Source organism: Euprymna scolopes, chromosome 7 (genome assembly GCF_053919585.1).
Source record: "Euprymna scolopes isolate OS-2025 chromosome 7, ASM5391958v1, whole genome shotgun sequence".
NCBI lineage: Eukaryota > Metazoa > Mollusca > Cephalopoda > Sepiida > Sepiolidae > Euprymna > Euprymna scolopes.
The window spans coordinates 160,183,344-160,202,160 of NC_136488.1; the positions used below are offsets into that span (position 1 = coordinate 160,183,344).

Genomic DNA, 18,817 nt, shown 5'->3' on the forward strand with positions numbered 1-18,817 from the left:
TTTTTATACAATTCTTTTTCTGTTTTCCCTACTATACATTTTTGATCAGAATAACCGTTTCCGTCTTCTTTCCACATTTCAGAAACATACTCAGTTCATTTTTATTATTTATACATATTGACCTTTTTTTTACCTCCATTTTATATTTTTAACATTAAAAGATTTATGTAGCAATAAAATAATAGTGCTACCAGAGAAATTAACATCTCTTCTGAGAAGGGGGGATGTAGATAATGGAAAGGACCATGACACATTGTTTCTAAATCTCTACCTATACCTAAAGTAGTTGAGTTATTTGTCGCATTGACATTGATACTAAAAGTCCACTTTTTCAAAGTGAATACAACTTCCTTATATACTTAGTCGTGAATATACCAGCGACTTCAAAAGGGATAACTAATTTGCATATTCCTTTAAGAACGAAGTTTTATTAATTCACTGTTTGTGTTTTTCTGTTTTATTATCGGAGGATTAGCTTCATTTCACTATTACACTGAATTCTATTTGTGCATATTTTCTACATTGTGCATAATTGCATAGCATTTAGGGTAATCGCTGTCTCTATCTGTGGAACGGTCTCTGCCAAACTAGTCTGTCAATTTTTGGTTTACAGACTTAAAACTTAATATATGGAGTATTTGGACCTGTGGGACAAAATCAATTTAATTTTAATCTGGAAAATTGTTGCCAAGGGGTGAAAATGGAAAAATTGGAACTTGGCAAGCATTGTTCCATGTAATGTGTATGTTCTATGTATGCACAAATATACATTTATACATTTAACTGTTAATTTGTCAAGTTTTGATATGTATATGTCGTTAGTACAGATTGTAGTGGATACTGCTGGAGAGCTAAATGTTTTGGTTTCGATTCTAGTTGATGGCACCCAAGTCAATTTTTTTTTTAAACTTTTGAAATCAGTTCTATATATTGGCTACAATATAATTTTTTTTTAATTTCACACGAAGGTACTTGATGGGTCTGGGAGTCTTCTTAGATAGGTTTTGTAGTGGAATGAGTCTGGTAAATATTGAAAATCAATAATCAAAAACTTCCGATTGAAGAAGTAAGTTCGATTTTGACCAAACCTAACACTTTTATACAACCTAATATCACAAATGCAGTTAAGAAGTTTTATCAACCTAGAAGCAGAAAGGCCCAGCCTATAAAATTAACGTTAGATTCTTTTATAAGACACGGGTGCGTTCGAAACGAATGTTTCTTTTTACCGCACAATTGAACCATGATACTTGACTTTTGTGCGTTTAACTTTAATTCAAGTGATTACGTAAACATAATTTCATAAAATCAACAGTTGGTTCTTTAATATGACAGGGGCGCGTTTGAAATGAATGTTTCTGTTTAAAGCAAAATTGAACCATGATACTTGACTTTTGCATTTTAAACTTTAATTAAAGCCATTACTTACAGATAATTATTTTCTTTTTTACATTGTAGTCACCACTTATCAAGGCCCAGAAGCCACTTGGGGGTAAGGGTTATTGTGTGTACAGTAATCAGTGGGATAGTGTCGTAGTAATCGTTAGTATTGGAGTTTTGATAACGTGTCTTACTTAAGGGGGCGGTTCGTCAGGAATTTGTTTATGTTGGACTTGAAGACATCCAAGGTTGTAGTCAAGTGGGAAACAGGCAAACGGAAGAGAGTTCCTCAGGCGTGCACTTCTAAGAAAGAAACTTCGTTCATGAAATCTACGTTTTGATTTAGGCACAGATAAAGAGTGGGGAAAATTATTTCATAAAAATCAACAGAGTCTCAACAGTGTAATATAGACTACAATATAGTGTAGACTAATTCAGTGCACAGAGGCAAGTGAAGCTTCGTTGCGGTACATTGCAGAGTGGGATGGGGATCCCTAACTAGAGCAGGCAATCAATCGATTTGATTAAAAAATCGGTAATTTCTCTGATTTCGATGACAATGAAAATATGGGAGCATGGAACGTTTATTGATCCTCATTCAGTACCAGGCAACGTCGGGTTTCCCTGCTGGTCATAAGTGTATTTTTATTATTATAAATTCATACTTATGCAAAATGATGTCAAAAAGAAATTTGTTTTTGATTTTAAACATCTAGCGTTCATGTATGTTTTTGTACAAAACATTTCAATAAACAAATCTTCACAATGATGCTGGATTAAGCAGAGCAGAGAGGGAAAAGATAACAAAATACAAAGGTCTTACATATGACATGAAAAGAAACTGGAATCTTAGGAAGATCTCTATCATTCCAGTAATTATAAGAGCAACCGAACTCATAAAAATAATTTCAAAACTACCTGGCAAATATACCCGGTGAACCAAGTGCAAGAGATATTCAAACAATTGCACTTAAAGGGACAGTTAGAATTTTAAAAAGATCTCTTGAGTGGAATGTATGAGATAGCGGTAGGATGCCAATCTCCAGCTAGAAGAAAATAAGAAAAAAAAAAAAAAAAAAAATGTATGCTATCCCACTGATTACTATACACGCAATAACCCTTTAAACTAAAAATGATTTATATATTTAAAAAAAAATCTTATTTAAATATTTTGACAAGTTAATTAAAAACATAATAATTTAACGTTTTGACCTCTGATAATCGCCAAGGTCAATTTATAATAACCTATAAATATCATAAGCACATTTCTATATAAAGTTAGACATGTGCATATGTTTATATATTTCTATAAATATGATTCACTCATAAACTAATTAGCAGGGGTACCCGGCGTTGTCCGGGTGTTTGAAGGTGTAAAAGAAAAAAGTTTTAGTAGTCAGGCAGGCTTGAACACGTGACACAGTGACGGAAAAGAAAGTGAAAGAAAACTTGACATCTTACCGCTAGGCTATGAAGCCATAGGAAGTGAAAAGCGTTCAAATTTAGCGATGTCAATCAAAAAGTTGACTTGTTAAGTAAATGAGTTCATGCAGGTGCAGAAATAAAAGTTAGCTGAAGGCCAGTTCAGCTTTCTGCCATTTAATTCATTTGTTTCCCCACGATGTTGGGAAAAACCAGCTCCCCACAAAAAGGGAATTAATAATTAGCAATTGTCTGATTTGAGGGTTTCCCCCCACATTGATCAAAGCTAATTGCTTTCTGACATCCCTGGCAGAAAAGCCGGGAAACTGCTTTCGCTTAGTTTCGCTTTTATACGAAAAACACGCAAGAGGATGGAACAGCATGAATTTTATAAAAGTCGATCAAATTAAATCTAGAGACGACATCCCTTTGCAAATCCTAGATATTATAATCTAGGGAGTATATAAAAAATTGAAAAACATAGTAATCCTTTCGAGAACCCCACCCCCACCCTCGAAAAAAACCTTTGCTGAACATACAAAAACGCGCACACTGTTTTGCCTTTTATTTATATAGATTAACCGATCATTATGAATTTTGAAACACTACTGTTAGGTGTAAGGATCGTTAATGTGGGTTATAGTTATTTTGATTTCTTTTATGCAAAATAGATAAAGAGGAGTGAAAGTCCTTCATGGACACAACCTTCCATTTTAAAATTTAAATATTTCAGATTTGCATTAAATTTGATCCATAGTCATTAAACACCAATTAGGCTAGGTTCTCTTAATTTCAATTTAAGTCTAAAATTTTAGATATTTTCTAGAATCAAAATCATGTAAGGGATTTTGATCAAAATTGGAATAAATAATCTAGACCAGCGGTTCCTAATAATTGCGCCGTATCACATTGATGTGATGCAGAATGATTGCTGGTGTGCCCTGAAGATGTTATAGGTGGGAACCATTTTTTTTGTGTTTTAAAGTAGTTTTAAATGCTATTTTCCCATCTCAAATATTCACTTTTTAGGAAGGGGTTAGCCTTTGGTTGTTGGCATTTTTCATGTGCTGGCGGCCATCTTTGTTGGCTAACACCTTCGTAAGAAATGAATATTTTAGATTAAAAAAAAGGGCATTTAAAAGTACTTTAAAACACAAGAAAATGAGCAAGGTAGATATAAAAGTAGCTTCCATTGGTTATGGTATTTATTTATTGCATAATTGATTTTTTTTTTATCCTTTTTTGCGTTTGTTGTCTTCTTTGCTTAATTCCCAACATATTGTGTGCTCGTATTTACTTAAGGAATTATAAAAGTGGTGCAAAACAGTTTTGCTCATCCTGTATAAGTTTTGCTGCAAAATGCTACAATTGGTTTTGTTTCAGCGCAAGACATACACACAAATATCAGCTTCACTTGTATATATTATAGATAGATATATTAAAACATTTTTTTTTGTTTATTTACATCAACGTTCGACCATGTAATGTTGATTACGGGACATGTCAACTAAAATCATTCAAAAACGGATGAGAAATGTTGAATATTCTAAAAGAAATAATAAAAAAATAAATAATTTTCCAATTCATTTTTTTTCTCTCATTTTGAATCCATCTTGGAATAGCAAATTCTTTTTCAATCAGCAAATCCATTCAGAATAGATGATTAGCATCTGAAAACATATTTGCAACATTTTTATCATTAAATTTATAAGCAAACGTTCGATTTTCGGTGCAATTATTTTTATAAACTTAAGTTTAAAAAATGACATAGAATTTTAAAAAAAATGTGAAGCTAGTTACGACATTTAAATTTATAATGAAAGAAAAATCATATAAAATTCTCAATTATATATTTTCTTTATTTGCACAAAATCAGTTAATGTCACAAAAGATGCAACCTTTAAAAAAATGAACACTTCACATCTTCTAGGACGGTTGAACTTTGGATTCAGTATTTAAACTATGTAAACATAAAATGTTCACTTTGGCATTTGCAATGTGTACAAAGTGTGTACAAAGTGCAGACGATATTTATTCACAATTTTTAACTGTATATCTTTTAATTTTTATACTTTCATAATTGGTCTTGTCTTTTTGAAAACAGTGATTATATTTCCAAGGACATGTGGCGTAATGGATAAAGTACTAGGTAAATCCAGTTCTAAGTGATGCTCTTCTGTTCCTCAGTGAGAATAATACTAAGAATACAATTATGAAATAATTAAAACTTCTACTTCATGGCTGACAGAACGAGAGCATGATATCCCTGTGGATTAAATAAAAGATTCTATTCCATGGAGATTCTAAGTTCGACAGAATTATTTCTGAGTTCGACAAAATACATTTTAAGAAGGTCAAAATGAGAACAACACTCGCGATGAGAATAGTAGTCCAAATAATCCAAATTATATTTCCATTATCTTTTATTTTGTAGAATAATTGATTATAGACAATTTTTACTTCCATATGTATGGAAGAGACTCAGAATTCCTCAATGTCAATGGGCAGAGGGTAGAAAAAGGTCAGGAATGAATTGGAAAATTCAGAATCAAACTATGGCGTAACATCAGAAAGAAAAACACATGACGCTTCTAAAAGGCCAGAGTTTGTCACTAAAGATGACGTCATACTATCCCATTTCTACTCTGAAAATTTAAGGCCTAAACACTGATGGCTATATCACATTCTGAATCAGGAAGTGAAATTCTGGATTGACCAAGTAGGCCATATATGTGGCAGAAAAACTCAGTGTCCTGCTATGTCAGCTAGAAATGGTTGCTAGAAATTCATCAATCACACTTCACACGACATCTAACCTTCGAGTTCTTCTGACTGTAAACCCCTATGGATGTGTAGGTGATCAAGACACCATCAAATACAACTGCAACACAATGAGTTAGACCAGAATCACTAAGGCCTTTGGGAACTTAAGGTGGGAGACGACAGAAACTAAGGTTTATAGCTGATTGTAGGGTTTTCTTGGAATCAAAACCAAATCCAGGTTAATCCAGTTGAATTGTCATGAAGACAAACTGACTAAAGATGATTAAATTAAAAAAAAAAAAAGAAACAAGAAAATTGCCATGTTATTTTTTCCTGTAATGTATATCATTGGCACTTATTTTTTTTCTTTGAAATCGCTCCAGACAAGGTGTGAAGCCACTTGATGTGAGGAACTAATAAGAACAAAAGATGATTATCGCAAAACGGGGGATTTCTGTTGGTCTTAGTCTTGAAAAGACCAAGGTTATAGGGAGAGGGAAAACAGTCAGCAGGAAGAGAGTTCCACAAGCCTGCAGTTCTTGGAAAGAATCTACTGGAATAGGAAGCTGTATTACAATGAGGTATCGAAATGGCAAATTGATGGAGACCACTAGACTAACAAGTCGAACGAGGTGGAACAATGGAAGCATTTATAGAAAAGACTGAGACTAGCAACATTGTTTATTTGTATATTCTTCAAAAATGATTACTTTATTTGTCACAACTATGAAAAATCAATGCTTGCGTATCTAAACACTCTAGCCGTTACAAATGAAACGGGTTAGGCATGAATAGCAAAATTCAGAATTCAACTATGATGTAACATCAAAAAGAAAAACACATGACGCTGCTAAAAGGTCAGAGTTTGTCACTAAAGATGACGTCATACTATCCCATTTCTAATCTGGTCCTGGATATGACCTTAAACTATATCCGATGGTGAAGCCCCAGCTTGCAGGCTTTGGGGAGTGTGGAGACACCCTTTAATTGCTATTGCTCCCAGGTCCAGTCTGACCCGGAGTGGTAGTACCTCTTAGGGTCCCAACTATGGGTTAAATAGAAATCGACTTTAAAAAAACAAATATATTCTATTAAAAAATTGTTCTTCAAAATCACTGGATTCGGCATTAAATAACCTGAAACGGGTTGATATGCTGTAAAACAAAAACAACCAACCCATTTCTACTCTGAAAGCTTCAGGCTAAACACTGATTGATGGCCACATCCACATTCTGAATCGGGTAGTGAAAATCTGGATTCACTAGATTGGCTATATATGTAGCGGCAAAACTCGGTGTCCTGCCTGTTAGAAATCGATCACATTTCATCTAACATTTAACCACACTGGCTTGATTACTTTGTTTGTCACAACTAGGAAAGATCAGTGGCTTACGTATCTAATCACAACATAAGAGGAAAACTTTCAGAAAGTATTTACTTATTATTAAAAAATATTTGTGTACAACAAAATTTTACAGAAAATAATTGAGTATCTAAATTTTTTATTTAAGAAATTTATCTACTACTATTATTATTATTGTGATTATTATTATTATTATTATTGTTATTATTATTATTGTTATTATTATTATTATTATTGTTATTATTATTATTATTGTTATTATTATTATTATTGTTATTATTGTTATTGTTATTGTTATTATTATTATTGTTATTGTTATTATTATTGTTATTATTATTGTTATTATTATTATTATTATTGTTATTATTATTATTATTATTATTATTATTGCTGTTGTTGTTGTTGTTTATTCTACCATTATTAAGATTTTCTTGTTAGTTAATGTCATTAACAAACGGATTGTCTCCCCTTGGTGTCATACCAGCATAAAATCGCATTTAAAAAAATTTTCTTAAAATTCTACTTGATTATTTTAAGTAAATTCTTGTGCATATTAATATTTTTCGATAATAAATATTTCCTAAAGATTTCTGCTATTTTATTTATAATTGCCATATTTCGTTAGTGTATTTGTATAAACACCAAAAATTCATTAGGTGAAATCTTGGTGCTACTAACAAACTACCCCGTTTCTCTAAAGTCCTGTGTATGATTTTAAAAGACATTCAGTGATGAGGCCCTATTTGGGAGCTGTGGGAAATGTGGAGCAGCCTCTTAGTAACCATTGTTCTTAGTTTCACTTTGGTTCCAGAATGGTAGTACCTGTTAGGGCATCTGGTGCTACCAGACCATGTTCTCTGAAGATACTGGCTTCCTGATTAATGATATACCAAACATTGATGCTATTGTTTTCTTTTTTCTTTTTCTATGCAAAACTCAATTATGTTCTGTAAATTGAAAAACAAAAACTAATTTCTCTGGCCTTCGTCAGGTGTTGTCGTCTCCCCATGTTTTGGCCAGGTGAGCATAGTCTGAAGATAGCGGTTTCAATCCTACCCAAAGCCGACCAGAGGCTTACTTAGCCAAAACATGATTAGATGACAACAACTATGATGATGACAGTAATGCAATTAGGAGATTCGGAGTTCCTATCCTGTCGCAGTTATTACCTGACAAAGACCAGAGGAATAGTTGGCCAAAATGTTGTAAAACAACAACTAAGAAATATGAGGATAATAGTCCGCAATAAATAAATTAATAAATAATACTCATCTCAATAATGAATTCCAGTTAAATAATATAAAAACAAATTTCCTCTACAAAACAACCAAACCAAACACCATGAATAAATATTTGAAGATATAAAGAAGTTGAAGCATAAAATCTTTTCCCAAAATAATTCAACACTAAAAGGGTTGATATGCCATAAAACAACCAAACCAACTGCTTCTCTAAACATGGTTACTACACAGTATGTTGAAATGAATGATTCTGGGTCGCAGTTCTCATGATAAGTTCAAACAGTTGTGAGGAACAATGGCAGCAACTCCAGTCATGCCAACAATTGTGTGAAGTGATGTGTCCATGTTGATAGACCAGCAACGTCATACCAGTGAATAGACCCTGTCTGTGGGGCATCAGAATATACTGATTGTCCTTTTTCAGAGAGTAAAAACTTCTCAGTGGGGCCACCCGTTGTCTGTGGATGGCAACCTGATATGACTTAGGACAGATTCTTGGTGGTTGAAGAACTTGGAAGTCATGATTTAGCACCCCCCCCACTTCCAAACACACCACATTGATCCTTACTTGGGCTATACGGGCGGCGTACAGAGAGGCTCGATCGGATCAACCGACTGGTCATGTTGAAATGCGGTTAAATAAAACATTTACTCAAACCAGCTAACAAGATACAGATCTATAAAAAGTCTTTTGTTGCCTCTATGACTGCAGGCATTTCAACCAACTTCAACTCGATTGAAAATGCATTGCCGCAGATTTCATGACAACTGCTAATGGGAAAGTTAAATCTGTTGATGCAGAAAATTTAGGCAGAAATAATTTGCTGATGATTGTGGCCAAGAAGCAAAGATAAAGAGGTTTTCTGCGGTGTTAGAAGTGCTGCGTCCTAGAATAAAAATCAATTGGAAAAACGTTGTTGATCCATCTGTACTATTTACTTGTTTAACTGCTATTTTGGGAACAGAAGGTGAAGTAGTTGAGCAGCTTGGTGATGTATTTACTCAAGAATATTGTCATGACGGTTGAGGAGCATTTGCGTCAACATGCAACGCTGATTAATGAAAGTTGTGGCAGGTGAGATGAAAGTAATCAAACTGGACTTTTTGTAAAATGTTTGTGATTTGTTTTTGTGGTCCAAATTTGAATTTACTGCATCAAAATTATAGTTTTAAGATGATTTGGATTGCTACATCGACCGAAATGTGAAAATAACGACCAAGATGAGATAGTTTTAAGTTGTTCCCCATTTTAGTTTTAGAAGTGACTAGCGGGGGGTACCCGGCGATGCCCGGGTGTCTTGAGGTAAATCAAAACTCCGGGGGGGGGGTGTTAAATAATAAAAAAAAAATGTTTTGGTAGGTGAGTATGAGAATCGAACCTGTACCCTTGAGTTGGAAATTAATATGTGAAAAAAAAACAAAAAAACATGCTACGTTAACCATTGAGCCACGGCGACAGACACCGTTAAACAGGTTTGAAATTATTTATTTAACTATAAAATCGGGTGTGCGCAATAAAAGTTAACTCTGCTTCCATTTGACCTAATTAAGAAGGTCAAATAGAGTCACGCTGGACGTTTTTCCCGGCGCAATGCCGAGAACGTCCGTTTGAGTTTAGTTTCAGTTTATTTATACTAAAAAGCCCAATCAACCCGCGAGAAGCCAAAATAGCAATAATTTTGTAAAAGTCGATGTAAATAAATCTATAAGCTACATGCGTTCCCAAATCCTACATATTATTATCTAGAACCGATATACACAGTTTTAAGCGATAGTAACGACCCCGGGAGCGTGTGCGAGAAAAGCCTTTTGAAGACATACACGAAATGGTCACACACATTTTGCCTTTTATATATATAGAAGAAGAAAAGAAGAGAAATGTTGGCAGATTCAGGTAATTTCAAGATCTTGAACTCTATATGAGATACATGGATGGTATTCGGCTCTCGGTCAGCCCAATCATTTCATCTTTTTTATTCATGTTCTCATTAGTTGATTTGAATTTAACCCGCGTACGCGCGAACATTAAAAACAGATAGTTATTTTCATGGCAAGTGCTCAGCGGAGATCTATTCTATGGTCTCCCCTCACCAAACTTTCACGAAAAACACTCATCTAGCCAAAACCACTATTAATAATTTCCCACACTCTTTATCTGTGCCTAAACTTAAATGTAGATTCCATGAACAAAGTTTCTTTCTTAGAACTGCACGCCTGTGGAACTCTCTTCCGTTTGCCTGACTACAGTCTGATTGTCTTCAAGCCCAACGTAAACAAGTTCTTGATGAAGCGTCCCCCTAAGTAATTTAATTCACAAAATTTCCACAACTTATGCTTACTACGCTATAATCACATTGACTAATGTATACCCATTAACCCTTATCCTCGAGTGGCCTCCGGGCCTTGATAAGTGGTGATTCTTGTGTAAAAAAAAAAAAAAAAAGCTTGCAGACGAAGATGAAAAATAGCGTTCCTGTTGCATAGCCAATTTGTAGAAGTCTCAAATTGTAAAAGTCGTATATTTTGGCGCCACGTAGTTGTTCTTCAGCCATATTCTTCTCAAGCACTTTCAATCGGTACATCTGATGCTGTTGTTGTCATTCTTTTCTGTATTGAGTCTTGGTATATTTGTAGTTAGTTCTATTTTTTTTTATCCATAAATATAAAAGCAAAAATGTATGTATGTGTGTTCGCTTTTTCTGTATGTCTACAAAAGGCTTTTTTCAGAGAAGCGGTCGGTCGGTTCACAACTTTTTAAAACTTTTTATATCACATATAAATCGTAATATCTCAGTTAACAACGAAGCTCGTCTGTCTATTTAATTTGCTCGATTTCGGGAAGATAAATATTCAACATCTGTCGCTCGCCGCATGTGGGTTAGTCTTTTTCCTATAACATCTTGGGAAGAAAAAAAAAAAAGCGCTCCGCAGTAAATGAAATACTATCCCACATTCAAACTTGACCTCATTAACTCATTAAAACGTGCACCTGCCAAATCCAAGTAATTAAATAAATTCAAACGTGTTTCCGTTAGCATCTCGCGGTGGGGCAATGGTTAAGCGTTACACGTTTTTTTTTTTCACACTTTAATTTACAACTTTGCCTCAACGGTTCGGGTTCGATCCTCATATTTACTTTTTTTTTTTTTTAACCCCATACCCACGTACATCAAATCTGTTGCAAAAGGTCGCTGGAAAAATGGTTGGATCCTTCTATCGATCCAGTAGATATCTCACTGCTGATGCAATTCTCTACCTATATAAGAGCCAGGTACGTCCAAGGATGGAGTACTGTTGCCAAATCTGGGCAGGAGCTGCTAGGAAAACCTTATCCTGGCTTGACAGAGTTCAAAATAGACTTCATAGCCTAGTTGGGGGTGCCCTCTTCTCTTCCCTGCAAACTCTTTCTCACAGAAGAGACATTGCGAGCCTGTCTCTGCTTTATCATTATTTTCATGGCAAGTGCTCGACTGAGATCTAATCTATGGTCCCCCTTCACCAAACATTCACAAGAAACACTCGTCTATCTTAAAACACTATCAATAATTTCCCACACTCTTTATCCATGCCTAAACCTAAACATACATTCCATGAACAAAGCTTCTTTCTTAGAACTGCACACCTGTGGAACTCTCTTCCATTTGCCTGCTTTCCGGCTGACTATAATATGATCGTCTTCAAGTTCAACGTAAACAAGTTCTTGACGAGCCGTTCCCCCTTAACTAATCCAATTTACCAAATTTCCACTACTAACAATTACGTCACTGTCCCATTGACCTCTGTACACTCATTAACCCTTATCCTCGAGTGGCCTCTGGGCCTTGGTAAGTGGTGACTCCTTTGTAAAAAAGAAAAAAAAAATCTCCTTACATGGTCTCCTATAAACGCGGTCCTAAATAGTAGCCCCTTATGTCCAAGTCACAATAATTCTTGTTTGAGATGAAAAGGTATTTTTTAAAAATCTATAAAAAAAAAATTTTTTAAATAAAAAACTATTCGTACGTTTGCTTCAGAGCTTCAATTATTTTTATTTTGTAAATCAGTCTTACGAAACTACTAAAGTAAATATTTGTTTGAAGTTGCCAACTTTTTTTTGATTGTGAGTTTTGTGTTTCTCACCGGGTCTTTTTGAATTGACAATTCGCCATATTTGTTTTTATGTCTATAGTTGATAATATATAAATTGTATAAGAATTGATCGTACCTTTTTGAATCTCTCTTTACCTCAAAAGATAATAAGATTATTTTCCTTGCATCTACCATGAATTGGAAGCTTTCTTCAGAGCTATCAATATTAACTCATAACCAGTTACTTCAAAGTAATTTTTCAGAAGGGTAGGTTATATGAAAACCAGCTGAAGTAATCGTCTACAGAGCAGTATCAGAGTAGCATTTATCAAACCATTGCTTTACTTGAACAGTATTCTTCCCCATCAGAAAGCAATGCTTTATCAATACACGAAATTCAGAATATTCCATTGTTTGGAAAAAATTACAATAACGTCAGTTAAAGAACTATAATTTGTGAAACTAATAAAACGATTATGCTCAAATTTTGACTCCTGCCATTTGAAGATTAGTTCTTTATAAAAATCATAGGAATTCTTTATTAGTGGTGCCATTTATGTCAGGCCTGGGACTTAGTGATATGTTAGGAACTAAATGCCGAGCAAAGTGTATTTTCAGAATTTAAGGATCATAATAAGAGAAAAAGGGTTGGGGGACAGCACTACTGTAAGACAACTCCGTTGGTTTGTGGGAGACCTTTGGGCATGGTCGAGAATCCACTTAGCTCCCTAGATCAGGGTAACGTGAGGTCAATAAAAGTAGGTGACTGATGTAATGTGGAAGCAAACGGAAATAATTCTGTTTATGGTTTTGTATTTTGTTGTGCTGAGCAGAAGATTGTACCTCTGAGTACAATCGTCAGGACACTCACCCAGTATGGGCAGTGCTCGGATAGAAAGAAACTGCAACCTACTATCTGTACAACTGCAAAGAAAGCTGTGGCGATACATCAAACTCTTTATTTGAGAAAAAACGTGAATAGTGTTCTGAATCAGAACACCTCGTTTTGTAAAGATTACCATGATAAACAGGTGGAATCTGATTGTCATCAAACTATTCTATGACGACCAACAAAAAATAACGGGAAAGATCATGGGTAGAAGAAGCAGAGAATGACAGCGAGAGGCATACGTTGACAGTCTGAACATTTGGGCAACATAAAAAATGGTGAGCAACAATGAATTCATGAATGCCTCAAGGCAGGACACCACTTGAATGAATAAAAGAAAAACCATGTTTGGGCAAGAGAGAAGTAAAGGTTGGAATTGAGATTCATTCATCGAGTTATGTCTGCCTGTATTAAAAGTGATTGTTTTAGATTGCTATGATTCAGTATTTTTTATTAATATTGTAAAAAGAAGAGAATTCCAAATGTTTGTTGTTTTTTTGTTTTTTGTTTTTTTCAGCATATTAGCCTTTTCAAATACTGATTGGGTACCAGTAATTGAACATAAGTTGCTCTTTTACCCATAGCTGGATGTAAATTGCTAGTTCGTATCTTTCTCAATTCATGCTTTATTGTGATTTATTGTCAATATTCCTTCTTTAGAATGCTTAATTTGATCAAATATAGGATTCGAACACCACATCAAAAATTCCATAGTCTTCAATTGCATCCATTAAAGCAATCCTTCATATTCTTAGTATTTAGCATGTATTTATCGATTTACATTTTTTTTTTTTTTTTTTTCAGTAAAAACCTTGATTCTAGTCCTTCACTAGACTCAAAGAGAACTCGCTCACCTGGTAGGAAAAATAAAGATAAATTAAAAGGCATGGATGAGGATACATTAATTGATGAGGTAAGTTCTGCTTGTTATAATTTTTTATTGATAAAGTTTTCTTTTTTAACATTTACCAGCTGAAATGATGGCGAAAACAATGTCCCTCATCATCACAAGTGAGACACACTACAAGAGATATTACATTTCATCGGGTTGACGATTCCATTCCACCAAGATGCAATCCCACTAATCATCTGAATAAATGGCACCATTTTGTCTCCAACACACAAATTTGGATGCGATGCAGGATTATTCCCCCTTAATCAAGCGCTTTTGAAGAGGAGACTTGATTCTGCCATGCTGCATGCTTCAACACAGCAGAGTTCATCCATGGAACTCTAACTGCAGAACCACTCCAAGATTAGTTACACGCCATCAAAGCTGACGTCAGACCAATCTCCAGTTCACAGGTCTACGATGTTCACCATTGATCCTTGAACTGGCTGCTTATAACTATGTCGGCTGCTGTGAACCGTTGTGTCTGGTCTGTGGATGCTGTGTGTTCTATGACAGGAGCCGGCTCAACCTATCCTGGTTAAATGCTGTCAAAATTAAGTAAAGAAATTAAATTAAACTAAGGCTAAAAAACACCCATACGTCTCGACTACCCCTGAAGTAAAAAAAAAAAATTATTTATATATATATATATATATATATATTTATTCTGCAATGGAAAAATATTTGTTTTAATCTCTACTTCTTGAGTAGCATACCCTAGTTCAGCTGAATAAATTACTAGTCATAAGCATCCAAAATTAATGACCCAACCCTAATTTAATACGGAAAATGTTATTTCTATCCAGTCGTTTTCTATGACTAGGATTAAGGTCGAATAGTTTAATTTCAAAAGGAAAACTCATTTATTGATGGTGTTCTTCATTGCTGCATCTCTTGAGAAGCAATTGTCACTATGATGACAGGGGAGTGGGTGCAAACCAAACTCGACATGAAAGTTCCACATGTTTCCAAATGAAAGACCAGACTACCAGAAATAAAACAAAACCTTCACTTGCTTCCATTTAAAGAATGTAGATTGAAGAAAGATGGGTTGTTGTGCATAAAACCAGACCCTAACTTTCAAACACGCCGGCAGGTGGCGCCCGCGTCTGTCAATTGAGGTATGGAAGCACAAAATGTGTACAATTTTCAAATATATTTTATATTTATTTTTTTCATTCCCTTATAATAAATATATATAAAAATACGTAACTTGTATCAGTTAATCTTTTCAATTTTTCAATCGCATATCTTTTCAAATAACTACGTTTATTTAATCTGTTGTTCTATATTTTGTCAAACTATTTAGATATTTTGAAAGTATATTTATTTACAGAAACATGAAAAGAAAAAGTTAAGGTCTGATCTTTTGCACAATCACCGAAAGATTTTTTGTTTTAATTTGTATCAAACACCCTCTGAAATTTTTGTAAAGAGTGGAGGAGCTTTTTATTATTTTTCTTAGTAATCGCAAATTAGCAATAAGAAAGTAAATATGAATCTTTGAGAGGATACAGAGGACTTTGATCTCGACCCCGCGTACTCGTGCGGGATATGCGGCAGGGTGTGCCTGTCAAAGGCAGGCCTCAAGAGTCATGGAACTACACACGCGGGACATGAACTGGGAGCACGGGAGGCAGGGGGGCGGTCACCAACAAGGTTATCCTGCAGAATATGCGGCAAACTGTGCAGGCCGGGTGGGGCTATGTGGAATCATATGCGGACTCACTCACACGCCATCGTATCGTGAGGGTTGGCCGTCTTCTGTAAAGAAGTGGCAGTCACCATATATATTTATATATATATATATTTATATATATATATATTTATATATATATATATTTATATATATATATTTATATATATATATTTATATATATATATATATATATTTATATATATATATATATATATTTATATATATATATATATTTATATATTTATATATATATATATTTATATATATATATATTTATATATTTATATATATATATATTTATATATATATATATATATATATTTATATATATATATATTTATATATATATATATTTATATATATATATATATTTATATATATATATTTATATATATATATTTATATATATATATATTTATATATATATATTTATATATATATATTTATATATATATATATATTTATATATATATATATTTATATATATATATATATTTATATATATATATATTTATATATATTTATATATATATATATTTATTATATATATATTTATTTGTTTATATATATATATTTATTTATTTATAGAACTATCCTAACAGCCATCCTAACACTAACAACACTCATTCTCCCCTTCAAAATAGTCCTCATACAGACATTGTCCCACCATTTGTTGAACACAATGAACAAAATTCAAACTATTTAACTAATACAAATCAGCAAATTAATATTAATACCAGACCTCGAGCTTTTAATAAAGTACATACATATATCGGCGCTACTTCAACATTAATTAAGAAAAGAATATCAAACCATATTTCTTCTTTTAACAACCATAATTCTAATATAACCAAGGAACTTCTCTAACCACTTTAATTAAATAAAACTTAACTCTAACAATACTCCCTTCTCAATCAAATGGACTATTATAAAAAAAGTTAAGTCTTATACTCCAGGCTCTGTCATGTCGCCTCTGTACAACCGAAGTTATAACTATAAGTACTTCCCCTCAAAGTAACAATATAATAAATTCTAAAAATGAACTGATCTCTTTCTGTAAACATAAGTCCGAATTTAATTATGGCAATTTTGAAAGTACATAGTTATTACTTTTACCCTTTATATAGATATAAAGATTTTTCTTTAACTTTATCGTTGTTCGACATACTTCTTAATACTTTATAATTTAATAATCCTTTATTTTAATTCTTTATCTCTTCTTTGCATGGCCGTTTTTTTATCTGCATTTTCTGTTTTATTCTTTAAACTTTCCTATCTATCTAATATATCAATCTACCCACACTTTCATTTTACTATATGCATTTACTTACTTTTTTTCTTGAATTTGCAGATACCGGCCATCCTCTCCCCTTATATAATTTTTATTTTTTATTTTTATTCTTATTTTATTTTATATTTTATTTTTTATTATATTTTATTTTGTATTTATTTATTTATTCTTTATTTTCTATATATTTATTATTTATTTTTTATTTTCCTTTTAGTGTCGTTTAACAACTCTTGGTGATATTTTTTTAAGTGATGACCTATACATTTCACTTGACCTATATTATATTGCCCTGTATATTTTTACGCGCCTTTAACATTTCCTGTCTGGGTCATTTTGACTTTTGTTGCCCTTTATTTTATATTTTATTTTATATTTTATATTTAACTTTATCCACATTTTTTTTCTCTTCCCAGATCTGTCTTATTTATATTTATGTGTCGGAAGTAGAGTGAAAAGCATATCTTAGTTTTCTTTTATTAATATTATTGGAATCTTTCTTTTTTTTTCCCCCCTTGTACACATTTTTGTGAATTATTCCATGGATTTCTGCCTTTGGATTATTATGAACCATCTTCTTCCAATTACGGGATTTCCTTGGATTTTACTTGTACAAATGGAAATTCTTTTAACTTTCTTGAAGTTTTACTTTTGGATTTTACCGTCACTGGATTTTTATCTTCCATCAGATTATCCATTCATGTGTAATCACCTTTTTCTTTACCATATTCCCTCTGCTTAACTTTTTTTGTTTTCAAGTAAGATCTTTGACTTACTTGTTGTTTCATCAAATACTTCTGCATGCAAAATCCGATCCTGCATTTTGCTAATTCCTGCCCTCTGATGAGAAGGAAAGTATTTCTTCGAAACTCCGCGGATTAAGGACTATCCATTTATCTAGTGTTTCCTTTTCAGATTAAATATGTTTTTAACTCATTTCAAAGTGTTTTTAGCATATTTTATTAACTGTTTGCTCATATTATAAGCGCTATTTCTTATTTGGTTTTATCGAGCTTTTATATCTGGCTGAGATAATTTTATAAATATTAATTCTTTAATATTTATAATTTACTTTAATTTTACCATCTTAGATCATTTTGGTAAATTCAATTGTAATTTTCATTTTATATATGTATATATATATATATATATATATATATATATATATATATACATACATATATACATATACATACATATATACATATATACATACATATATATATACATATATATATATATATATATATATATATATATATATATATATATATATATATATATGTCAATCTTTCCCGTGAACTACCGAGTAACGATTAAAATAACGATTAAAAAAAATTATATTCAGATCTCTCAGTCGTATTTTATTAAATAGAAATTTAATTTTGGATGTCAAAGAAATTACAAAAAAAAAATAGCAAGTGAAGGTATTAACGGTTAGGTACTGTTTGCCTCTTATTTCTTTCTGGTTGTCGTTTATTATAAAATTTAATGAGTGTTTTCATAGACGATTTATGTGTAAAATGCCTTTCAGGATGTGAAAATTTCAAGATACGAAAGCTAAACCGGAACCAATTAATTTCGTTTCTAGATGTTCTACATTGCGTGTGTGTGTATATGCGTATGTATATATATATATATATATATATATATATATATATATATATATATATATATATATATATATATATATATATATATATATATTTTTTTTTTTTTTTTTTTTTTTCAAGTCTCTTCACCTTTTTCATCCTATCATTTTCCTTTCTCATAATGATTGGACATCTTTCAAGTAGTACTTTCTAACTTCAT

At 32.6% G+C, this 18,817-nt stretch overlaps 1 protein-coding gene across 1 annotated transcript in view; it reads left to right on the plus strand.

Annotated features, from left to right (window-relative positions):
• Positions 1-18,817, plus strand: part of LOC145280215 (tight junction protein ZO-1-like) — a 737,272-nt gene that overhangs the window by 292,737 nt on the left and 425,718 nt on the right. The window contains exon 4 of the mRNA XM_080131991.1: positions 13,931-14,039. Within this exon, the coding sequence (XP_079988117.1) occupies positions 13,931-14,039 (109 nt within the window). The remainder of the gene's footprint in view (positions 1-13,930; positions 14,040-18,817) is intronic.